Here is a 27,129-nt window from a genome sequence, read left to right on the forward strand (position 1 = left end):
CTCTCTCTCTCTCTCTCTCTTTCTCTCTCTCTCTCTCTCTCTCTCTCTCTCTCTCTCTCTCTCTCTCTCTCTCTCTCTCTCTCCATATATATCTATAACTGTGGGGCTTATACTTCCCCTGAACACAATTCTCCCCTTTTTTCAACTATTCATAAAACATCACCACCTGATGTCTCACTGTAATGTCAAAATAAACAAACCCCAAAATTACCTTTATCTTTCCCAACTTAAAGTTTCTATTCACGGTTTTTCCATTGCTTTAGAATCTCAGTCCAGAATCCTTAGATTCATCCTTAGCACTTACCTCTCCTACCTCCATTTTACCATCATATTTTATTGGAGGGGGTCTTTTTCTCCCCTTTTATTTCCTCACACTCCCACAGGCCCTCATCACCTTTTGCCTCAAATGTCACAATGACTTTGTAATTGGCCTTCCTATCAATCTACTGGTATCTGCTAAATGCCAGAAGGATATAAGGAACCCTCTCCCCAGCTCATTCAGTGGACCTTTCATGATGAATAAGATTATCCCCTTGATAAACCATTCTTCATACAGCAGCTAAAATGATACTCCTGGGGGCAACTAGGTAGTTCAGCCAACAAATGAAAGGTCCTGGGTTCAAATCTGTCCTCAGATACTTCCTAGCTGTGTGACCCTGGGCAAATCACTTAACTCCCATTGCCTAGCCCTTATTGCTCTTCTACCTTGTAACCAATACACAGTATTTATTCTAAGATGGAAGGTAAATGTTTAAATAAATAAAACAAAATGATACAGAAATCTGATTCTTTTTTACTTCCTTGCTCAATAAGCTCCTGGCTCTCTAATCCTTCTAGGAACAAACACAAACTCCTGTATTATTATTATTATTATTATTATCACTTAAAGTCTTTCACAATATGGTTCTCACTTACCATTCCACAGTTGTTATTACACATCACTCCCTTTCTATAGCCCAGCCACACTAATCTTCTTCCTTTCCTCAGCCATATTTCCTCTCCCCTCCCCACACATTTGCACAAGTTGTCTCCCATGCCTGGAATGCACTTCCTCTTCATCTGTGCTATGTAAATTACTATTTTTTCCATCAAAACTCAGCTCAGTCTTCTATTTCTTATATAAGGTCTTTCCTTTATTTATTCTACCCTTTTCCCAAAATAATATAACCCAAAAATAAAATAAAATAACCCTGTGCTTGTATATGTTTTTTGTACAACTTGTTTGTGCTTATATCATTTACCCCAATAAAATGGAAACTTCTTACAGGCAGGAACTCTTCCATTTTTGCTTTTCCATCTCAATGCTACTACAGTTTAGGCTCTTAATAAATGCTTATAAATTGACTGATTTCTCCAAAATGCATTTTAAATCCTTTCTCTCCGTGACCAATACCATCACCTTAGACCAGAAATTTATCATTTTGCTTGTGAATTAGAATCCAAAAGGCATCTATGTTATGTAGACTGCCTCCTGTCTCTTTCCCCTCTATTCATTCTTAAACTTCAAATTCAAAAGACATTTACTAAGGAGAGAACTGTACCAAGCACTGATAGAGATAATAAATAAGATAATAGTAAATAGAATGATGGCCCCTATTTTCATGGACTTTATTATCTAATGAGAGGACATACCATCAATTAATCAATAATTTCAATTTAAAATAATCAGTGGTCAGTATATAAAGAGGTATAAACTATCTACTGCATGAGATCCAAAGAAGCATAATCACTATCTGAGGAAGTATGGGAAAGAGAATCAGGGAAGGCTTCAATGGTGAATATGACATTTTTGCTAGGCTTTAAGGAATGGTTAGAATTTCCCAAGGTATTGATGAGTTTAAAGAGCCCTCTAGATCAGTGATTCCCAAAGTGGGTGCTACCACCCCATAGTGGGTGCTGCAGCAATCCAGGGAGGTGGTGATAGCAACAGGTGCATTTATCTTTCCTATTAATTGCTATTAAAATTTTTAAAAATTAATTTCCAGAGGGCTAAGTAATATTTTTTCTGGAATGGGGGCGGTAGGCCAAAAAAGTTTGGGAACCACTGCTCTAGATAAAGGAATGCATGAGGTAAGACCTGGAGACAGATGAAGATGACTCATGAACTGAATAATTAAACAGTTTAGTTATATAGTATGTAAAGGGAATAAGGCTGGGAAGGGAAGGTGGTGGCTGATTATGAAGGGTCTTGAAAGTCAGGATAAGGAGATTAGATTTAACATGTTGACACAGATTCAGCCCTGCCAACCCCTTTGTTGTTCTTGGTGCCCAAGATATTGGACAGTTCATGAGATGGCAATAGAATATTTAGGGACCCACAAAACACAGAGGAACACAGACATGAAAGAAGATTCACTCAGAACAAAGAGACCCCTTATAGATGGACTGTTCTGTCATCAAGAGGCAGTTCTACAACAAAAGGGGAACTGGACCAGCCTCAGATCAAGAAGGGCTGGTGTTGTTTGCAAGTCTCTTGCCCACCTGAATCAACCACAGTTCACCATGCCTTGACCTCCCTGATCATAGAACTCACATTCCAAGGAAAGAAATAGGATGTGCGTATGTAGGTTTATACAGGACACAAACAAAATAGATACAAGGTAATGTTGGAGGTAGGGTTAAGGGAGGTGGCAGTAGGTAGGGGAATCAGGAAAGGCTTTATGAAGATGTTTCTTCAGCTGAAATTTGAAGAAAACCAGGAATTCTAAAGGGTAAATCATCAGGAAAACCTGTATTCAGGTCCTGACAGTGTCTCTGGCTGTCTGACCCTGGGTAAATCACTTGGAGTAGTTGCTGAACTACATTAACAGAGGGAGTTTCCTCACAGGGAGTTCCTTACAACAATGAAATCATATGGACTGACCATTCCCTCCATAGTAGTCTAAGTGGCCCAGTTGATACAGCATTTAGCCTAGAGTCAGAAAAACCTAAGTTCCAATGTGGCATCAAACACTTATCTATGTGACCCTGGGCAAGTCACTTAACTTTTGCCTTCCTCAGTTTATTTAACTGTAAAATGGGAATAATAATAGCACCTACTTCATAGTATTGTGAGGATCAAATGAGATGTTTGTAAAGCACAGAGCACAGTTCCTAGAACATAATAGATGCTTAATAAATACTAATTCTCTTACCCCTCCTTCCTTTACAGCTCTCCCCTGGCACCCACAGAACTTAGCGCAGTGCTGAGCACATAATTGGTGATTATCAAATAGGAACCTGTTAATTGACTGATTCTAGTCAATAGCTTGCAAAACCAAAATCCTGTAAAATCTGTCATTGTTCTGGCTGCATGAGCTGGCTTTGTTTGGCACAGTATAGAGTTTTTAGGTGTGTTCTCTATTTCCTGATGTTTATGGATCTTTGACCTCTTCCCTTTAAGTTTGCCTCCCACTGATAAAGATCACAACCTCTTCACACCTTCCCAACTTATGCTGAGCTTTTATTAGTTTTTTTCTCTGTTTTATAACTCATTAAAATTCTCCTACACATATCAAATAGATTATGCCTCTATAGCCCTTCAGCTATTGGGCTAAGGTAACAATAAGAAAAGAAATTTTCACTCAGTGTCTTTTAGTGCTCAGAAAGAAATAAAAACCCTCTCCCCACTCTGATGACCTGATAAGGGAATCTCAGCAATAATTATTGATCTCATAACTTTTGCTGATTTTCCTGGAAAAGATACAGAAGCTGGACATGGAATTGGAAGACATTTGACATCTATCACAGTTAATCTTGAAACTGCAGGCTCTAAGCCCTCTGGACAAGGAGTTGACTCCGGTTTCACTGAGTCATCTCAACATCCAGCAATTCCATTTAACAAACCAGATCTGACCCCATCTGCTGGCATGCAAAGGATGCTGTGTTACTCTACCTTCGGGATTCACACAGAAATATTCATCACTCATCTTCAATTTAATTTTGAGGCTTGTCATTTTCAATCCATTCATAACCCATCATATTGAGCAGGGCTCTTGGAACTGTGGCAGACCCTGTGGACCTGGGCTAACTAGAGAATGAGAAACGGGTTGGCCCTTTGATCAAGGCAATTATAAACACAGGAAAACACAGACTAACACAGATAAAGACATGCCAGAAAATGTCTTAATTATATTTAGAGAAGAAAATAATAATGATAATATATTTGATAATGGTTTATAGTTTAAAGAATACTTTCATAGACATCATCTCATTGGATTCTCATAATAGCCTTGTTTAAGTACACAGCACACATATGATTCCAATTTTATAGATAAAGAAACTGAGACTCAGTGTGGTTTAGGAAAGGTTAAACCTGAGATCACAAAGCTAGGATGTGGGAGAACCAACACTTAATCAAGCCTTCTTAGTCTAAATTAAGTTCTCTTACCATTGCACCTCGTTCCTCTTCTAAACACGTGTATTTAGAATGCACGTGTGTGTAAAGGAAATCTTGTTGGGCATGAGCTCAAGACTTTAGAAAAGTAAATTTTTAAAAAGATCAGAGAAGGTGTAGCTAATCCACTAGAAAAAGGTAGTTACTGCTGTATCATCAGAGATTCTAGAATAATAATCAACAATAATAATGATATTTATGTAAAGTTTTATGGTTTGCAAAACACCTTACATATGTTATCTTATTTGACCCCTACAACAACCCAGTGAGGTAGGTTCTGTTATAAACAATATGCAGATGAGGAAATTGAGCCTGAATGAGGCTAACTTGCCTAGAGTTACACAGATAGGAAATGTTAGGGCATTTCTTCCTCCAAATATGGTACTATATCTGCTATATCTTAGATGCCTAAGAGAAAAAAATGAGGCAAAAGGAATCAGAAGCTCTCAAAGTGAAAATCTGATAATTCAGTCACAAATTCTAGTGAGGTAAAAAGAAAATAAGGAAGAATCCCAACAACCAATTCTGATTAAATGAAGTGACACCATCAGAACCTAAACTCTGATGAACTCAGATTTGACAGAATATACACAGAAGATGAAAGGAGAGTCATTTAACCAAAAAGTGAATAGCAATGTCTTAGCAACCCATGAGAACAACCCTTGGAAGAAAGAAACCCAGGATCACCTGTGGCAATATGCCCAGGAGAGCCCAGTCTGTAATCTGTTTACTTTAATTAAAGACCCTTTATTGGAACTAAAGTAAAAAAAACAAAGTAAGAACTAAGTAAAAGAAAAACTTTTAAAAGATAAACATTTCTAACAAAAAGGAAAACAAAAAAGAGATATGACTCCTGCTTGTGGGAAAAAGATAGAAAATAAAATTCAATCTCATTTAGTTTCACCATCAAAAAGAATAATGATCAGCCAAAAGGAATAGAACAAAATTAGTTAAGGAAAAAATAATCCCTGGTATGGGGGAAACATAGTAATTAAGCACCCAGATATTTTAAATAAGGTCAAGGCTTCAGATCCAGACAAATTATATCACAGGCTATATAAAGAATTTGCCAGTGTAATCAAAGATCTACTATTGAGTCAACTCTGAGGAATAGGAATGTGTTAGAAGAATGGCAATCAATAAATGTCAAGTTCAAAAGTGTGTTGTGTGTGTGCGTCTGTGTACAAATTGGAGGGAAGGAAAGATCTATATTGTTCATTTGCAAAATTATTAAACAAATGGCTTTTGAGCACTTGAGGGGGGTGTAATCACTTAGAGAAAAAAATGGATTATTAAGAACCAATCATGTTCAATTAAATATCATTTGTATTTATAAGGATTTTCATTACAAGATCGGTAGATAAAAGGAATTGTATAAATATAATGTATTTTCTCAAGTTATTTGATTAAGTCCCAAATGATAATCTTATGGTGGAAAGAAAGGTGAAATGTTGGGTTTTGGATTGGTTGACCAATGGTACTCAAAGAATGTTGATCAGTGTCAACCATAAATATGGTATCTTGTCGATGCTATAAAGCTGTGTACTTCATGCTATACTATCCAAGATTTTTATCAACAACTGAGATTAAGGACACATATGGATGAAGATCTATAGTAGTGGAAAATGTAACCATATCAGTAAGGCCACTAACATCAAAGTAACTTGAATTAATAATAAGTAAAAGGAATGCATATCAACATTGCAGATGACACAAAAGTGGAAGGGAACAACTATTATCATAGATGACACAAACTGGATTCAAAAAATATATTAATAAATTAAAACAGTATGTTGAAATTAGCCAAGTGAAATTTAACTAGGATAACAACAATCCCTATATTTGACTTCAAATAATCATTTGCATTGTATAGTTTGGAGGATACTCTGGCTAAAATGTGAAAAGGAACAGGAAGTTTTAGCTGACCAAAAGCTTAATTTAATATAAGTTAAGAACTTGTCTTTTCTTTTAAGCATTTATGGTAAAGAGAAAAGCTAAGGTTATCTCAGGCTACATTAATAAGATCATCATCCACACCAACGAAAATATTAGTTCCACAATAATCCACAGGAATAGTTCACTGTCACTGATCATACCACTTCTGGAGTGGTGTGATCAGTATCATGTACCACATTTTAAAAGGGATATTAACAAAATAGAATGTATAAATGTATAAATAACCATGTTGGAAAGGGGGCTGGAAACCCTGCAATATTAGAATCAGTTGAATGAATAGGTCCTTAGTTTGCTCTTGAGCAGGGAAGATTTAAAGGATCATAATAGCTGGCTTCACAAATCTAAAGGACTATAATTTGGGAAGCAGGATCAGAGAGAATAGAAACTAAGGCCAAAAGTGTAAATTGCAATGGCAGATTTTGGCTTAAAATAAGGAAAAAATTCTAATCATAAAATCCACCTATAAATGGAATGGACTGCCTTATAACTCATGAATTCCCCAACAAGGAAAGTGTCAAAATAGAGGTTGGAACTTGGTTGAAGGGATTCTTGAATTGGAAGAGAAGTTGGACTGAAAGTCTCTTCCAAATCTAAGGTTCTATTGTGTTTGTAGTCAGAAGACATCTGAACGTTCTTCTTTTTAATATTAGATTGTAATAACTGTGCTGAAGGAAAGTTCTTGAACTCACTTTCAGATTTTCTTCAAGAAAAGCACCGTGGAAATGCTGTTTTCCAGAGTATCTAATTTCATCTTAACCCAAATATAAACTTTCAGGCTATGGAATATGAATACTCAAAAATATTGGCTGATAGTCTAGCTTTTAAAACTTTACAGTGATTCCAGTAATTCCACTTACTGTTTAAAGCTCTTTATGGATATCTAAAGCATAAGGGGTACTTGTTGCATTAGCTAGAGGGAGGGAAGGAGAGGAGCTTATTCCACTGTATACTCCAAATCAACTTTAAAGATTCCAAGTAATATCGTACTTAATTCTCCTTGAATTGCAGTGGGACCTGGGGCTTGTTATCAGGTACATTTTGTCTGTGAAATGCTTTTCTTTTGTAGAAGAATCATTCAGATAGAACATTTTGCAAATTACCAAGTTTCAAAAGAAATGTAATTTTAAGATACTTGAGAATGAAATAGACTTCAGCTGCTCCCTTTGACAAACGTGCCCTTTTGTTGACATTAGGTAGCATGTCTGCCAGGCAAGCACTATCTGCCATTGTGTTTTCTATAGATGCTAATATATACATACCCCTTTTGTACAGTGAAAATAATAGCTTGCATTTGAATCAGGCTTCATGTTGGCAAAATATTTTACACACACCATTTTAAGTCAAAGCAAAACCATGTTCTTTATATTTATTAGATATTACTTTAGTTTTATCTATATCTATCTTCCAGAATAGAATGTAAGTTCCCTGATGGAAAAGACTGTTTAATTCTTTGCCTCTGTTTCCCTGGCATCTAGTACAATTCTTGGCATATATTGGCTGCTTTATAAAATGCTTCTTGATAGAACCATATAAACTAAGTAGCATAAAGCACTATGTTAATGCAGTTAGTTAGATAATGCAGTGACTAGAATGCCTGATTCTGGAATCAGGAAGATCTGAGTTCAGCACTTAGGTCTCAGATGTTTAGAAGCTGTGTGACCTTGGGCAAGTCACTTTACTTTTGTTTGCTTTGACTTCCTCCAAATTATTCATATTAATTAATATTATCTAAATATTAATCAGCTATCTCCCAGAGTCACTATAAGGATCAAATAAGATATTTGTGAGGGAAAGAAAAGTGTTCGGCATAGTGCCTAGCATATAGTAGGTACCTAATAAGTTCTTATTCCCTTTTCCTATTTCATGACCATGTTCATTCTATTGCTGCTACAATAGAAATGATAATAACGATATTGTCTCATTATAGCCTAGGGCACATCCTTATATTTGCACATTTTATAAAACTAGCAATGCCAAATAAATGAAAAAATTAGGCAAATTCTAATTTTAGAGAGGGTAGCTTCATAGTATAATAGCTTTAGGGCAGTTGAGGATATTAGGGGTCTTTTAATCCAGGCCTCTCATTTTACAGTGAGAAAAACAAGATTCAGTAAAGTTAAGTAATTTGCCTAAAGTTACATTGACAGTAAATAGCAAAGTCAAAATTTGATTACAGATCTTCTGACTTTAGGTCCAACATGCTTTCCAAAATATTATTTCTGCTGTGATTGATTTGTTTAACTTATATATGAATGCTTATAGAGAATATATTATAAGTGGGAGTTTCTTGCTATATCTAAGTAGTAGCAGGGCGGCTCCATATAGTTCAATGCATCCTACACTGGGAGTTTGAGGAGCTGGGTTCAAATCTCACTTTTGCTACTAATTCAGAATGGGCCCTGTTTTTATTATTGTTATTGGGCCTCAATTTTTTCATGAATTAAAAAGGAACTGGCCTTAATGATCTTTAACATTCCTTCCAACTTTATAACTAGAAGTAAAGTTCATGAAGATAGTGTATGTATTTTTACACCAGGTTAAGCATAGTAAGCAATCCAATTTAGAAAGCAAACATATTTCTAACTTTCACCATTTTTAGAACATTTAAATTATTGGTGCTTTGGGTCTTTTCATAGTTAAAGAGTGTTGTTTGCTTTGTTCCATTATACAAAGAGTCATTAGGAAGCGTTTTTTCTTGTAGAAAATATTTTTTCAGATGATTTTTAATTTTCTTCCTAAATGATTTAGTGAAATGGCTTTTAAAATTTTATTTTTTATTTTTTAATTTAAAATTTAAAAATCTAATTTAAAAAAATTTTAAATTTTAAAAATGCTTAAAGCATTAGTCAGGTAATACCATCCATGCCATTTAAGGGGATGGTATTACCTGACTAATGCTTTAGTTTCACAAAAAAAATAATAAAATAAATTTTGTATTATTAATGCAAGTTTATGACAGCTTCTTTTCAGAAATTCAAATACTTATGAGCTCACCCTCTTAAACAAATACCTGGTTGTCATTCTCTTCCAAAGAAAGGCCAAAAGATAAAAGGAGTAAATGAAAATGATTTGGAAGCATATAATGGCCAAGGTGGAAAGGATCTTAGAGCTCACTTTGCCCAATCTCTTGATTTAAAGGTGAAGAAAATTGCGCCTAGAAACAAAAGAACATAATATACAGCAACAGAAATACTGTTTGGAAAAATAAGCAAGACATAGATAGGGGTGTGTGTGTGTGTGTGTGTGTGTGTGTGTGTGTGTGCATGTGTGTGTAATTTTGTCAAATGATGCCTTTTCTAGAGTGGGGAGGAGAAAGGGAGGAAGGGGAGGAAGGGAGATATCTGGGAATTTTAGTTTAAAAAACAAACCAAAAAGATATTTTTAAAGAAAAGAAATATAGGAACTAAAAGAGTGAAATAAATGAACCAAGATCATGACTAGTTAGTGGCAGAATGGAGATTAGAACTCAGGATTACTCTGAAACAAAGTCTGCTACAACTTCACAAATATAAGGGTCCAACTATAATTGTATAAATGTAAATAATCATTGGAGACCATGCCTTATGATTATCTAATATCCCTACAGCATCCAATCCAATGCTAAATACTAAATACATGTTATTGATCTCATAGCAATGTCTAGTATCCCATTGGTGGAAATAGCAATCTATAGAGTTTTTCTGAAAACCAGTACAAGAGAAATATGATAGCTTCTAATTTCTAGGGGCAGCTTAGAGAAACTTGAGTCTGGGGTAGGGAAAATAGGGACCTTTCATACTCCAAAAGGAATCTGTAATATAATGGTTTATATTCTGAGGCATACCAACTAAAATATTGCTCCAGTGTAGAGGCTAACCTTGCAAAATCACTTATATAGGAGATATATGGTTCTTATCATTGGTTAGAATATGCAACAAGAGAGCTAATAGAAAAGGAAGTAAGAGCTGACAGAAAAGGAAAGGAAGGGAGACATCTTAAAATTATATAACATACATCTATTCCAAATGCATATATTCCAAGATATAGTGAAATTACCATCATAAAACCCAAAGAGATGTTTAAGTGATTAAATAAATGTCTCCTTTACTTTCATGAGTTTTCTTCTTGCTGGAATACTGGAGCTGTATCTCAATGAGAGTCAGTTTTCTTGATTTGATGCCATATAAATTAAATGATCTACAGAGAATGATATCAATGCTTCAAACATTGGTTTTTGTGTTATATACACAGAAATCAGGGGTCATGCAATGAATGGCCAGGACACTTTATTATCTTTGCAAGTTTAAAAGAAATTCAAAATGGCTTCTAGCATGTTAAGTGGACACTCTCCTCCCATTGTCAACTCATGGAAAAAATATATATTTAAAATTCAGAAGGCAGGCATGAACAGATTATAATACACTTGATTGGAGGAGATCCTTACATAGTTCAAATCATAAATTCATTGGAGAAATTGAGAGATACTGCTTAAGTAAGGCTACATTTCCTATCTATGTTTATACTGATGAACTAGTTTAAAGAATAATACAAAACTGAATAGAAGAGAGTAAAGTACAATGTGTAACTCACTGTATGCATTTAATCTTTTTTTACATTGAAGTCCTCAAATTTTTTTCCATGAAGTAAGATAAACTCTAAAAAATGACACTCATTTCCCTCTCTTTGATGTTTGACCACTGCGACCAAAAACAGACCTGCTGTGCTAGCTGCCAATCAAGCTATTGATTTCATGAGCTTGTCAAAGGTGGTTCAAAATTATAATAAATCTGCCCCAGAGCAAGTAGCCAAGGCTTTTTTTATATATATTGCTACAGAGGGCTATTAGCTTCTGACTTTGAAAGTGAACTTTCCCTTGGGTTAGGTGACTTATCCTGAGTCATTATCCAAGCCATGGGATATGTGTCACTTGGATGCTAACATTGGATAATCTGTCTCCTTATTTACATGGAAGAGCACCTTACTAGTTAAAGAGATCAATTCCTGACTTCTAAGCTCCGCACCTGCAGTCATAAGAGTGGCTAAAGGAAAAAAGTAATTTCTGTCACCAGATTAATTTTATAGGAAACTTCATACTTGTGCTTTCTTTCTACTACTATAAAATGAAAAGGAATAATGGTTTAGAATCTCAAAGAGGTGTCAGACTTTTCAAATGAGTCAATGCTTTGTCAATGGAATAGTTAGTGCCTGAAAAGGAGCTGTCCATGGTTGTACCAGCAGATTAAGATTGTTTTGCCCTTCTCTCCCCACTTCCACTCTCAGATTGTTTCTTGAGGAAAGTTGACAATTAAATCCCTGTCTGGGGAATTCATAGATTCTTTATTTGGGAGAATTAGAGGCAACCTATCAAGAAATTTCTTCTTTAATTATTGTAAAATGTTATATCAGTGACTCTAACAATAGGACATTGAATAGAAGCATGTATATTTTGACAATGAAAATGTTTATGCCTTCCAACTACCTTTCTAATTCAACATATATTAATTCAAATGGTGCCAGTGTTTTAATTATTAGCAATTTAAATGTATGTATCTACAAATAATCTTAGTACAATGTTCTCATCAGGTTTAATATTTTTTGTTTTTGTTTTTCAGTTTTCTCCTTGTCTTTGGTTGCTTGATTTTGTCAGTGTTTTCTACCATCCCTGAGCACACAAAACTGGCCTCTAGTTGCCTCTTGATTCTGGTAAGTGAAATTTATGAACAGAAACCTACAAAAGTCTAAGTACTAATAGTGACTTATATGCCTCTACTATTTGGAATATGCATTTCTTTCCATAAGTCCCAGAGATGAAGTGGATAAATAATGAAGTACATCAGTTTTGAAGCTTAGCTAAGACCAGGAAGAATTACCTACAAACAATATAGCTTTACAACCAACAAGCTTACAAAATATAGGCACAGTTTTATGCACAATGCTCTTTTTCTGTTCTACTCTCTAAACTGAATTGCCTATTTTACTTGTTGTTTGTGTCCAGAATTGTTTAAAAAATCTTTATGTGATAAATAATCACAGTTAGTAAATTGAGGGTTTAGAGTACATAATAAAGAATAGACAACGTGAGAAAGTACTTTGGTAATTATATTCATACATCCTAATTAGCAGATTATCAGAAAAGTACCAGCCAGTGCATGGGATTTCTCTTTCCTTTTCTTCTGTCTCTCCTCATATGGTATAATGTCAGGTACTCAACAGTTCCTATTTGGCAGAAACTAAAGACAAATGAGCACAGATTGAATAGAGAATAGGAATGTGGCATCTGGTAGAAACATAGGTGGCTCTTTTACATCCTGTATCAACCAACAGATTGATTGAGAGTTCCACCATTAATTCAGTTGCCCTGATATGTAATTCTGCGATTTCTACAGTTCCCATTGGGCTGTCAATCTTTCTAGAGTATTCAGTTCTTCTTTTTAAATTAGAAGAAAGATGCTTCAAAGACATTTTAGCTTGAACTATTTTGTATCATAGATATGGAGCTTGAAGGGACCTTTGGGGCCATCTCTTAAAACTATAAGATTTTACATATGAGGAAACTGAGAGTAAAGTCCCTTTCCCACAATTACACAAGAATTAACAGAGATGGGATTTAAACCCAGATTTTTTTACTTCAAATCTAGCATACTCAGTTCTGCCACTTAAATTAATTAACAAGTATTTATTAAGTACCTACAATGTGCTGAGTACTGGGATAGATGCTAGACATATAAATTATAAAAGATGAATTTGTGCCCTCCTGTAAGGATGTTTTTACATGTGTTTACATGCTAACAGAGCCTCATGCTTTCTAATACAACCCAAATGACCCATTATAAGAACTGTATCAAATATAATAGAAACATCTGTTATTTTCCATTTACTGTAGCCTGTCTAATGTAGTCCTCAGAATAGATGTGACATAGAAATGGCAATTCTTTTCTTATAGGAGTATCCAAATGAGCCTCAAATGAACCTTTCTGTTAGTTCCAGTTCAGTTACAAATCTGCAAAGTGGTGTACCTGTACATCACAAAAAATAAAGACCAGTTACATGAATGAAATAGCATTTCATTTGAACCAAATGAGTTTCACTATCCTGAATGTTCTGTAAAGGTAGAGAGTAAACTGTGAACTGATCCAATCATTTTGGAGAACAAACTGGAATTTTCCCAAAGAGTTATAAAATTGTATATATCAGTGATGGTGAGCCTATGGTACAGGTGCCAAAGATGGCACACAGAATGCTCTGTGTGAGCACTTGGCCACCCTTCCCCCCCCATCTCCCCTTGAGTTCATTACTATAAAGGCAGAGGGACTCAGGCAGAACTGTTCCCCTCCCCCTGTTCAATGTACCTGATAACATTTTTTCACATCCCCTCACCTCTGGCCAGCAGCCCAATGGGAGTGCACAGGGAGTAAAGTGAGAATCTCACAGGCAGCAGAGCTAGAGGGGAGTGGTCTCAAGCCACTCCCCTCCCCCTCTCTATACTCTCTGAGGACAATCCCCACTTCACTCACCCAGCAGCCCAATGGGAGCACTTCCTCCCTCCCCTGTGTGGGGTAAGGGTTAGGGCAGAGTGTACTCAGCATGTGGAGGGGGGAAGGGGCATGGCACTCCATCTGGGGGAGAGGGGGTGTAGAGCCTAGCACTTTATCACTAAAAGGTTCACCATAACTGGTATATATCTTCTGATCCAGCAATATCACTATTAGGTTTATTTCCTAAGGTGATCAGGTGAAAAGGAAAAGAACTTATATGTGCTAAAATCTTCTGATCCAGCAATACCACTATTAGGTTTATTTCCTAAGGTGATCAGGTGAAAAGGAAAAGAACTTATATGTGCTAAAATATTTATAGTAGCTCTCTTTGTTGTGTTAAAGAACTGGAAATTGAAGGGATGCCTATCAATTGGGGGATGGCTAAATATAGGATACTGTAAGAAATGATAAACAGGTTAATTTTTTAAAAAAATATGGAAAACCTACACGAAATTATGAAGAGCAACATGAGCAGAACCAAGAGCATCATATGCAGCAACAGAAATGATGTTTGAAGAATGACTTGTGTGTGTCCACCTCAAGAGAAAGAACTGATAGGTAGAAATAAGCAAGCCATAGTTATATTTATATGTGTGTATGAAATGATGCCTTCTCTAATGGGGGGAAGCAAGGGAAGGAAGAAATTACCTGGGTATTTTCATGTAACAAATAAATAATTTTCAATTTTAAAAAGTATTTTAGAATGTTATCTGCAATGCAGTAAGGTAGGAAAATTGAAACTGGATTCCAAGGATCTCAGTCCAGAGCCTGGCTCTGCCACTTATATGACCTTGGGAAAGTCACTTTATTTCTCTAGGCCTCAGTTTCTTCATCTGTTAAATGAGGAGGTTATATTTGACAGCAGCTAAGGTTCCTTACAGCTCTCAAGCTATAATCCCATGAGCATTTTCTAGGGTTTTTTGACATTAGCAATGTACCCATTAGTCATTTTGAAGTATCTTCCAGAAATCAGCCATTCCAATGGCCAAGAAACAGTAGTTCATCAAATATAAAGGGCTCCTCAGGAGCAGAATATGAATATACCATGTAACTCAAGGGACCAACAGAGATCTTTTAATGTCAACCGCTGATAATGACCATAAAACATTACATGGAATTCCATGGCAATTAAAAAGTCTGGTGCTGATTGTAATCATGATTTTTTTAAGTTATTGAGGAAGAAAGAGTTGACCAGCAGCAGTTCAGTAAAGTGGAGTAAGTTTGAATATGACAATTTGAGAAGTAGTCCTAAGTCCTTTGATGTTAAGAGCATTATGATTTATCATGAGTGCCTCTGTGTAAGTGGGAGCACTGCTTTGAACAATGATGGTTAGGCAGTGCTTAGGATAAGACATTCTCAGAAAGCTGTTGCTAAGTGCTTTCCTGAGAGAGATTTGTTAGTCATCTTCCTTTCATGCAAATTGCGATAAATTATCAAGTATCTCAAGGCACACTACTCTCAGAAGAGAAGAGCATTGTTAATATCAACTTAGAAATATGCCCAATGTGTTGAATGGCTAACTAATTTAATTATAGATGAAAACTAATAACTATTTCCATAAGAACAGAGTATTTTAATTATACAGCAAAAACTCAAGTGTGTCCACGGTTTGCCTATTTTTTCCTTTACCTAGAAATTAATGTATAAAAATGTATGCATACTGATTTTTTCACCAGTTAATATTCACATGTCACTTGAACTAATTATATAATTGCTGTAGACTAGTGGGGAAAGAAATGGGAAATTCTAACTTGCAAAATGATTTGGGGAGTGTGTCATTCATATATTAATATAGAATATTTAACCAGTTAATCTGATTTCAAATTAAGTCTCTCTCGAGGATCATAAACAATCAAAAATCGAAAAGCAAAATTTTGACTTTTGTTTCCATTACATGTAGAGAATCAAACTGAAAAAAAATGAACCACATAATCATGATTTTTATTTTTTTAAGTAAATTTTTAACCTAGGCATCATGGGGTGGTGGACAGGACCCTGGATTTGAGACCACATGATCTGAATTTAAATCTCAACTCTGACTCTTCTAAAATTATGTAAGCTCCATAAAAATAGGAACTATTATTTTTTCTCTTTGAATCCTCAGAACCTAGCACAGGGCCTGGCACACTTAATAAATTCTTGATTGACTGATGTCAGTTTCCTCATCTTGAAAACTACCATCAATGCTCTCTAAGGTTCCCTCATTCTAAAATCTGTTTCTAAATAAACCTGCTTCTTGTTGTGCTGAAATATATTCCATAATTTATCTTATTTCTTCCTCTTGAGCCATGTTTTCATACAAGTAAAACATACACACATTTTTTTAGTTGAAATCCTGACCATCAGGCATATCTCCTAAGGCCACTTTTTTCCACATTATCTCACTCGACTAGGTATTTCTCTGACTCTTGTTTAGACAAGACCTACGAATCACTGCTAAAGGCATTTCCCTTTGGGTTACTGCTTCCACCAATAGAGAACACCAAGAGCTGTGCAATTTACAGTCTCAGAAAGTCACCTAGGGTAATGGAGAGATGAAGTGGCTTTTCCAATTCATATTGGCTTTTCTGGATTCAATTTGCCCTTACTTATTGCCTAATGACTTTGAATAGTCTGTGTTCACCAGACTTTTTTCCAAAGATCATAAATGTCCCAACTTATCATTATATCCCATTCACTCCTCCTAGAAAAATTCACCCTATTTCTATTCTATTAATCCATAACAGGCCATCAGCCAATGAACACAGATTAGACAGAAAAAAACAAACCACATTCAATAACCATTTTCCATGTTCCAGATCTTAGATCTGATGAATTTGTTTGTTTGTTTGTTTGGCTGTAAAATTTTATGAAACAAAGGAAGTATGGTTTTATTTTCTATATAATGGTCTCATATTCTTGATCAGTTGGTGACTTCCTTAGCATATCAGCACATACTTGCCGTGTGCACTGAAAAGCGGGATAATTGTGGAATTTTGATAATGTTAATCTGGAAAATATTAGAAACAATCTTAAAAAATTATTTTTTACAGCAATTCTAAAACTATGGTCAAATGTCTTCTAGTTATGTGAGTTTTTTGCACAAATATTCTAATCCAACTAAATGGATTACATTGGCACACATTGAGCATGAGACATATGCTCTTTCTAACTACTTTCTATTTCCGGTGACTAATAAAACAATTCTTGATGGGACAGATGACAGTTTTCACGGTTTTATCAACTGTTCTATCAAAGGTCTACATCTGTTGAGTAGAACATTGGGCTGAGAGAGCTCCAAAACTGACAGAGTTGATTATTGTGGCTTACATCCAATGACTCAAAACTGTGAGCACAACATGACATGAAGTTGTGTATGGGAATTCCAAGGACAATGTGGAACTTGAGCTCCTTCCCTGCAGCTTATAGCCTCACACCATATGCATATCCTGGAGTTTGTTTCTCTATTACTTAAAGTCGACCTTCCAAACAAAGTACAATTGCCATCACCCAATGCAAACTCTGCTTTCTATCTGAGCTTTCTCTCCAAACATGGCAATTTTGGATTACGATGTTTTTGCTATTAAGTGTTACTTAGAACTCTTTTCCTAAAAAGTGATTTACTTAGAGGGAGTTCTCACAAAAAGACCCAGTTTGTCAGAGTATGTTAATTCTGCTCTCTCCACAAACTTGGTCCAAAAACTCCAAATCAAAATTGTTAAGGATTGCGTCAAGGAAACAAGGTCTATGTAACCTAGCAAATAAAGAAAAGCCATCGTTTCCAATACTGCTAGGTTCAATCCAAATAGCTTCCCTTGAGGTGAATATGTGTTTTTAAAGAGCACTGTCAGGTCTCCACATTGAATTACTATGGGAAACCCTCTGTTTCTAGAAATATCCAATTGCAAGATACAAAATCTTGTAACCTCTTTCCCAAAAGACAAAGTCATTTTGAAGTTTAGTTGATCCCTACTTGGGAAACCATTTGCTCCCAGTTACATTCATTTTAAGATACTAATTTTAGATCTTAAAATTTTTTTCATTACAGATTGCTTGCCAAATATGTCCACCTATTTATCTATCTATGATAATTGCTATATACTTGCCCACCACAGTCATTCTCCTCTTTCTTCAGTTTAGTGCCTAGCTCGCCAGATTCCTCTTCTCCTCAATTCTTACTGTTATATAAGGGTACTTTAATATCCATGTAAATACTCTTTCAACTTCCCTAACCTCCTATTTCCTCAACCTCCTTAGGTCCCATGAGCTACTCCTTTAATGAGCTTTAGCCACACATGGATGATCACACATTCAATCTTATCATTACTCTCAAGTGTTCCATGGTCCTAATTTAAAATGCTGACATTTCCCTGTCTGACCATAACCTCCCATCACTCCACTTTCCCCTATGGTTCCTACACCTATTCTTTGCCTTCATTAATACCTCCACTCTCTCTACCCCAGAATATTTTCTGAAACTCACTTCTGCTCTGGCCTCTCTTTTTTCTCTCTCCAACTTCACTTCAGTAGTTAACTCTTCCAACTTTACACTGATGTCTGTCCTTGAGTCCCTTTCACCTTTATCCTACTGTCATTCTTTTCTTGCAAACCACAGCCTTTTGTTTACTCCTAAATTGTACCTCCTCCACTCTTGTTTGTGAGCTGTTGAAAAAAATGGAGAAAATATCAGTCATGCTCATTGGATATATTAGAAAATCATGTTATCCAGCTTGGCCGTTACACTGTTGCTAAACTGACTCAAATACTTTAAACACAGATCTGATCATGTGGTCACACACATACCCCCAATATACACACATGCTCGTGTGCGCGTGCACACACACACACACACACACACACACACACACACACACACACACACACAGAGCCAACTCTAGGGATTTCTTAGTGCTTTTAGTAAAATTAAAATTCATTTCTTTATTTAGCTTTTAAAGCCTTACACAACCTGGTTCCAATCTTTCCAACTGGAATAGGCATTAATCCTCCTCTTCCATTCTGGGATCCAGCCAACGTCTTCTTTCTTGATTTTACACCCATTATAATCCATCTCCTCTCTCCATACCTTTGATCTGGTCATCTCTTATGCCTAGAATTCACTCTCCTAATCTACCTGCTTAGGTGCATTTGAGTCCTTAGAATCCTTTTAAGATTCAGCTCCAAAATAATCTTTTGCAAGAAGTCTTGCCTAAACCCCTTCCAATTGCTTGTGCCCTCCCTTCAAAACTACCTTGTATTTAGTTATTTATTGATAGTGACAATCTTCATATTTATACTGTACATAGTTATAGAGGTACTTTTCTCATCCATTAGACTAAGCTCCTTCTGGATAGATATTTCATTCTTTCTAGTTGTATCCCCAGCACCTGGCACATAGTAGGTGCTTAATAAACTTTGATAAATGAATATATTGAAAAGTAGAAGAGAAAAGAATCATTAGAGGGAAGGTTTTTATATAATCAAAGATGTGGAGCCAGAAGGGACCTTAAGGACAAAGTTATGGAGTTATGTTCCAGAGACCCCTGCAATAGGTGAAAATCCATGAAGTAGCAGTGTTATATTTCTTTTATTATTTATATATGTATTTTAAGACTTTATAAACTCTTCCCACTCTCCTATAAACCTTTTCCACACTTTTATTAACCTTTCCCACACTCTTATAAACACTGAGCCAATCAGCACCCAGGATACAGAACACAGTGCTGTGGTTAGTCACCTTTCATTCTATCAGCCAGTAGTGTGCTGGGTACAATCTCATGATGGCAAATGCACAAGCAGTAGTGGCATACTGCATTTCCATTGTGTATAGTATGGTATTCATCTGCAAAATCCCATGATATAGCAAAAACTCCACAATACAGAATTAGATTTTTTTTAAACCCATGATACAGTGAAGCTGCAATAAGTGAACCATGATATAGCAAGGGATAACTATACTATATATGCCTTTCACTGTACAAAGACAAAAATGAAATAGTCCCTGCCCTCAAAGAACTTTCATTCTACTTGATATGGAAGGGCCATGAGGTAGATGCCACTCTATACCTGTGCCCTTTTTTGACCCCTCCAGTGGTTAGTGTTCTTTCCCTTTGAAATTTCTTAATATGTATTGGATATTTACTTATCTGTATACATGCATTTCTTCACTGATGCAGAGCACAACCCACCCATTCCTACCCATACTATCTTACTCTTGGCCATCCCACAAGTTCATCACAACAGTCTACCCAGTGTTCTAGAGGTCTTTCTTACTTTCTCCTCATATTATGGGAGAACCAGTAGAGTGCTCTGACCATCCCTGTCATCTTTCATTCTTGTCCTGTGACCAGTCCATCTTCTCTTCCAGTCATACAATTAATTCTTTGGCACCATTTTTACCTTCATTTTTCTTTGAGTTCTTTTTTACTTATATATTGTAGCCTTCTCATACCCACCATTCACTTTTCAACTGCCTCTATGTGATTCTCTTTTTTAAACTCTTTGGAGAAAAATATTTCACTGTTTGGTTGCCATATAGCAACAATGATAGAATGTTTTAGCAACAATGATAAAATGTTATCAGTAAGAGAGGGGTCTTGCATGCTTAAGGAACTTGGAGTAAGTAAAGAAGTTTTGAAATCCCCAAACACATCAACAAGCATTTATTAAGCCCCTGCTATGTGCCAGGCACTGTGCTTAGTAGCTAGAATATAAATACAAAAATTGAAATGACCTCTACTTACTCTCCTCCAGTTTAACCCAGGTCCAACTTATTGTCCATTTGGACTGGCCAAATAAACATACTCAAGAAAAAGTCTGTAGGGAGTCAATCTAGATCTAAATGGATATTTGAATGAAAATAACAGACATTCTTCATTCATCTACTTGATCTTTCCTGTATAGATGGATAGAACAAACTCCTTTGAGTAACTGACAATCTCTCCAATAAGGTCTGCAGCATTCTGAAAATAAATGCAATAAACACAGTGTCATCTTTATTTGGGAACCTCCAGGTGAAGCCCACACTATTCACAGGAATTTTATTTTGTATTGCCTATTTGAAATGGTATCCACAGTTGGTGGTCAGGAAAACTATTACCAATTTGAGATATGTGAAAAAGATATCATCATATCTTTTCACCCCTGCAAAGCTGCCCCTTTATAAAAACTTCAAAGCTTTACCAACATTTAACTGAGAAGTGGTAAAATTGCGCTTTTGAAGCTAGATATTTTGGACACCTGGATATTCAGCACATGATAAACACAGTAATTGAAAGAAAATATGGCTTTTGAGTTGCTTTGCCCAGTTGAGGTGTTCCTGAAATCTTGGGCGCAAATATAACACCCTTTGTCTTATCATAGGTTAAATACACTAGTGGAACTTGCTATTAAAAGAACGTATTTTGTGTTCTTTGTAAAATGGATAAACACCCTCTAGTTGTCTGTCTCATAAGTTTGGATGCTTTTACATAGTTTAATTTTTATGATCCCCAAGCATTTGAGGATTTTATAGCATAAAGGAGAGACTTGAAGACTTGGGAGACCATATAATTACAAAATAGATGGAGGAAAAGCTTTTGACAAAATACAACACCCATTCCTAATTTTTAATTAATTTATATGTTTGTTACGTAAAAATGTCAAGGTATCTCCCTCTCTTCTTCCCCTATCTGCACCAGTGAAGACATCATTTGATAAAAAGATATATTTTTATGTAAATCTGTGTGTTGTTTGTTTCAATTTGTCAGTTCTTTCTCTGGCTAAGCAAAGTTTAGTTACTGCCCAAGATTACATAGGGAGCAAGCTTCAGAGATGGGATTTGAACCTCAGGCCTTTGATTCCTGAGCCATTTATATCATGTTGCTTCTATGACTTTTAGGTTGGCAAAAGATACAACTTTTGTCATAAACATTTTTCAGAAACAAATTTTGCTAGAGTAAAATATCTTAGTGCATAGATACAGATCAGATGCAGAAAGAAGATTGTACTTGTTTATCTAAAACCTCTAGCATTGAATGCAATATGACAGAATCTCAGAGAACATAAATAATATTCCATTCAAGTAGAGCTATGTTGTGTTTTTGACTGAAATGCCAAAGTATAAAATGTGACAGTATGACATAAGAAGCATGAGTGAGACTTGCTAACTCTAATATCATAATCTTGCAATTTAATGAGAAAAGCTTTTGATCTGCCCAAGAAACAAGAAAAACTATGCAATTATTTTCTCACTTGACTCTCATCAAGAAAAATGCAAATAAAATTTTAAATGATTCATGAAGCCTTTTAAAATCATCAATCCACTGGTGACTGTAAGGGGGAGGGGGACTCAAGTAGGTAACCACCTACACTGAATCTTAACTAGAGGATAATAATATAGTAAGTTGCTATGTTAAAGTATTTGAAATGTTACTGAAAGTAGCTATTCAAGTTAGAAATACTGAAATCTTGCCTAGGAAAGAAATCTCACTAAGTTCATGCCTTTACAAAGATTTTAGGAAAAATATTACTGGCACATTCATTTGTGGACAGACACACATGATCCCAGCTCCTTTCTACACTACATTCCATTAGAAAGTGTGTTTAAAGTGTTGGAAAAGTAGTCAATAGAGAGCTTCCTAAGAGTTTGCCAGTGAAAAGAAGGGAAAGAGGGAGGGAAAGAAGAAAGGAAGGAATGAAGAAAGGAAGGGAAGAAGGAAGGAAGGAAGGAAAGGGGGAGGGAGGAAGGGAGGGAGGGAGGGAGAGAGGAAGGAGGGAAAGAAATAATGAAGGAGGGAAAGAAATAAGGAAGGAAGGAAGGAAGGAAGGAAGGAAGGAAGGAAGGAAAGAAATAAGGGAGGGAGGGAAAGAATGAAAAAAAGTATTTATTAAGAATTTATGTGACAGGCAGTATGTTAAATAAGTGATATGAGAAAGGCAAAAAAATACAAAGGAAAGCAAAAATACTAATAATTAACATTTATTATATTTATATAGCTTAGCATTATATACACACACATATATATAAACAGTTATCCAAATTTTACAGATGAAGAAACTGAGGCAGGCAGAGATGGATTTGCACTCAGGTCTTTCTGACTACAGGTCCTACTTACTATCCTGTACCACCTTGCTTCCAGATTTACTTATCTGTGTGCATGTTGAATCACAGTAGGCAATTAATAAATATTTGTTTAATTGGATTGAATTTCTTAGAAACAACAAGGTGGAGATATTTATTTGGCATGCAGCCATAGTTGAAAGGAGGTAAGAAGTGGCAGCTAGGTGGCTTGGCGGATTGAGAGCCAGGCCTAGAGAAGAAAGGTCCTGGATTCAAATCTAGCCTCAGATATTTCCTATAACACTGAGTAAGTCATTTAACCCCCATTGCCTAGTCCTTACCACTCTTCTACCTTAGAACCAATACACAGTATTAATTCTAAGATGGAAGGTAAGGGGTTTTTTTTTAATGGTTATTTACTATGGGGATATAGTAAAAATGTTGGTACAAAATATTCTGCCCAACAACCTAGATACCCTTTCCTTTAAGTACACAAAGATTACAAAGTAAAAATGGGCTTAAATTTATAGTAGTATTAATATCAGGTGAGGCATAAAACTAGGGGACTCACCAAAAGTATTTACAGCTCTACCACACCAATGCAACTACCAACAATTTGGAAATTGGTCTTGATCAAGGACACATGACAAAACCAGTGGAAAAGTGCGTCGGCCATGGGTGGGGGGAGTGCGGGGGGTGAAGGGGAAAATAGGAGCATGAAACATGTAACCATGTTAAAAATGATTATTAATAAATGTTAAAAAAAATAACAAATAAACAAATAACAAATTAAAACAAAAAAAAAAGTATTTACAGCTGTCATGGAAGAGATCCAGTGAAAAGTTCAAGTTGAAGAGGGATTCCCTATAAATGGTGCTCTCCTCCCCATACTTGTTCCCATTTATGGCATTTTGTTATTTCTATCAAGCCCTGGGCAACTATAGAAACTCCCAGTTGAGCTCTGTAATCACTTAAAAGAATCTGCCTAACCTTTCACACAAAGGGAGTAAAAAACAAATTAATCAATATAAATACACTAAAGAGATCATCCTCCAATGAATCCACTGTGAAGAGAAATGGCTAGTAGACATTGAGTTGGACACATATGTAATTAAACAGGAAGAGCAGAATGACCTGAATTGTCTTTGAGAAATTGCATGTTATTTTAATATCTCCAAACTTCTTCCCAAATGAAATGCCTATAATTTTAATACCAACATTTTATCAGTTTTGTTGAATGACTGCTAGTCATAGAAAACTGTAGAATCTAATGAATTGAAAAGGAAAACTATGCAGGTGGAAATGGAGAGTGGAATTTGTGGGTGTGAGCACACATTACCAATAAGAAATTATGAAGGACCAGAATTTTAAAAGGTCATAAAGAAATGTATAATGACAGAAGAAAATGGTTTGGTCACATGAAAAGTCTGAGGGATAACCAGCTGGTAGGTTGCACATGTCCTCCAATGGTATGTCTACAATATTGGGGTGGGGGAGGAGAAAAATGTCCCCAGCTTGTGGGGGTAGAAACTCATGATGATCCAATTGTAAAATATGGACAAAATCTGTACAATTTGGACAAGCATAGATCAGTTGTGCTCTGTGGTATTAAAGGCAGTACTCAGACGGACAAGATCACAGGTTAGTTTGAGTATTTGAGCATTGTGGAAATTGATTGTTTTCCTTTTTCCAGTAGTGATCTGGAGATAGGCTTTATAACAATAATGTAGATTTTGGCTGTTCTTCCTCTATCTCTTTATTGTTTTCATACATGAAGCCTAAGTGAGAATGACATACAAATAAGGATGTGAAACTGGCTTTGTAAGGATATGTAAAGATATGAAACTGGAAACTAAGAAAGGCAGTGGATGGAGCACTGGGCCTAGAGCCAGGGACATGAGTTCAAATCCTCCCCAAATACTTACTAGCTGTCACCTCAGTAAATTCACTTAATCTGTCTGCCTCATTTTCCTTATATGTAAAATGGGGACAATGTCTAGTACCTACCTCCCATGGCTGTTGCGAGGATCAGATAAGATATGTTATGTTCACATCCTGGGAAATGATGGATGCCACCTTGAATGACAGGGGAGGCAGTTGGAAGGCATAGAATGTCCCCAGATGCCATGAGCCAGGGGCAAATGTCGGTTGGCCTGGCAGTATAAATTCCCCTAACAGCCACTGGAAGGGGTCTTTGGTCTTTTGACCTTTTGGTCTGTGGGCTCTTTAGGTATTATGGTCTCTGGATCTTTCTAGCTCTTTAGGTCTCTAGGTCTCTGGGTAGTGAAGGGAGGCTGGGAGATCTATGAAGAAGAGGGTAGGAAAATCTGAATATTTCCTGAAGACTGTGAGAGCTAGTGCATCATCAAACACTGATAGTGAAAAGCTGAGAGAATAAGATCACTAACACAGCTGCATCAACAGCAGTCTCTATTCTCTGGCTTGGCTGTGGCCAGGCTGGGCCAGAGGTGTAGTAGAGAATAAAACTCCAGCTTCAACTAAATCAATAGCCTCCAGTCATGATTTTCAACCAGTTATAGATATTAGATTGACAGGGTCTCCAATCCCCATTCCTTATCCTCTTTATCCTTTCCCTGATTATAGATTATAGATAAGAGTGTTTAACAAATACCTTCCTGAGTGGTCTTTCTATCACAACCCTTGGGAGTCAACACAGTCAGATTTTCACAGTCACGTCCTCCCTGGGCAACTGTTAGAGAAAAGGGGAAATTATAACAACCATCAAGGGTGATTGGGGTTGGTATTCCTCCATCATCTGCAACTAGGTAGAATACATAGATACATTCACATCACTGTATACCTATATCTCCCTAGGACCTCTTTTGTTTATAACAGATAGTATTTGTGAAGCTCTTTGTAAGTCTTTTAAGTACTACATAAATTCTAGCTATTATTATTATTAACAATAAATTATATTTTGTATTTATTTATATATTTATTTTTATGTCTGTATTTCTTTATATCCCCTTAGAGAGTACAGGGAAAGAAAGAACAATACCAAATAGTCAATAATAAACATTATCAATGTGAGACACCGAGTTATAAAAGTATTTTGGCTGAGTTTTGATGATAAATCTGAATTATATAGGGGTTTTTTCCTATTTTTAATTTCAACCAGAATTCTATAGGTGGGGGCCTTTTATTATAATACTTAAGCAAATAAATATTATTTCCTCCATTCTATTCTCAATACACACACACACACACACACACACACACACCATATTGGATTTTGAAGCTATAAAAAGAAAAGAATATTCTGTTATGCACACCGGGACCATGGACAGCAGTGAATCATGGTAGCAAAGTAAATTAAGAATTAGGAAAAGAATAACCTGGAAACTAGTAGAAGTTTGAAGTTTGATTGGATTAAGAAAGTACCCAGACCATTCAGTTATAACTGGAAATGAGGAACTACATAGGTGCTACCAGATACCAGAGTTCATATGAAGAAAATGGCTTGAAACAAGGATTGGAGATCAGAAGGTTCATTATAGTTGTAGTTTCAAGTAAGGTAGCAAGTTAAACCCAGTTTACACTGGGGACCTAAGATGTGTATAGGAACTTCAATGAGGTGGGTATAGCTAGGGAAAAGAAAAACCCAAGACCTCGATTCTAAATCAAAATATTTCCCATCCAGAAGCATTTACTAAGATTTCCCATAGGGAGAGAAACCCATGGTTTGGATTTGTAAGACTTTTTAGCCAGAAGTTGAGAAGCGATTTCAATTGGCCTGAAGGAAATGTTCAGGGGCAGAGAAAAGGGAATTTGTATCTGGTTTTGGTTTTGATTTCCTGTAAATTTTTCAGTATTAAAATGTTGCAATTTAGTACCACATTTAAGCCCCATCATGGCATCACAGTGGCCCTGATCTTGTGATGGAGAGGTGAGTAAACTTACAATTCTATAGAAGACTACGATGTTGGAAAGGCTTTTAGTTCAATACCAGCCACTGACTTAATCTGCTTTCAGAGGTCCAGCCTAGTACAAAGAGGCATATCATCAGGAGGTTGACCTCATGGAGATAAATTAATCAACTATAGCAATCCATGAATCAAAGAAGAACACAGAGTGGTCCTCAGTTCTGTGTGGATCCCTTCTGCATCTTCATTAATGATGACAGAATGGTAGGAAAAAGGCATCAAGTGTGAAGAATCAAGCAGCTTTTATACCATATATAAACTTTAATTGAACTATTAATAACCTTTGGATGTGAAAACCTTAACCAATGATGATTAAGAGAGCA

At 36.0% G+C, this 27,129-nt stretch overlaps 1 protein-coding gene across 5 annotated transcripts in view; it reads left to right on the forward strand.

Moving 5' to 3' along the window:
• Positions 1 to 27,129, forward strand: part of KCNQ5 (potassium voltage-gated channel subfamily Q member 5) — a 705,402-nt gene that overhangs the window by 438,872 nt on the left and 239,401 nt on the right. For all 5 annotated transcript variants that reach the window (XM_044676058.1, XM_044676060.1, XM_044676062.1 and 2 more), the window contains exon 2: positions 11,923 to 12,013. In XM_044676058.1, coding sequence (XP_044531993.1) covers positions 11,923 to 12,013 — 91 coding nt within the window. The remainder of the gene's footprint in view (positions 1 to 11,922; positions 12,014 to 27,129) is intronic.

Source organism: Gracilinanus agilis, chromosome 4 (assembly GCF_016433145.1).
Source record: "Gracilinanus agilis isolate LMUSP501 chromosome 4, AgileGrace, whole genome shotgun sequence".
Lineage (NCBI taxonomy): Eukaryota > Metazoa > Chordata > Mammalia > Didelphimorphia > Didelphidae > Gracilinanus > Gracilinanus agilis.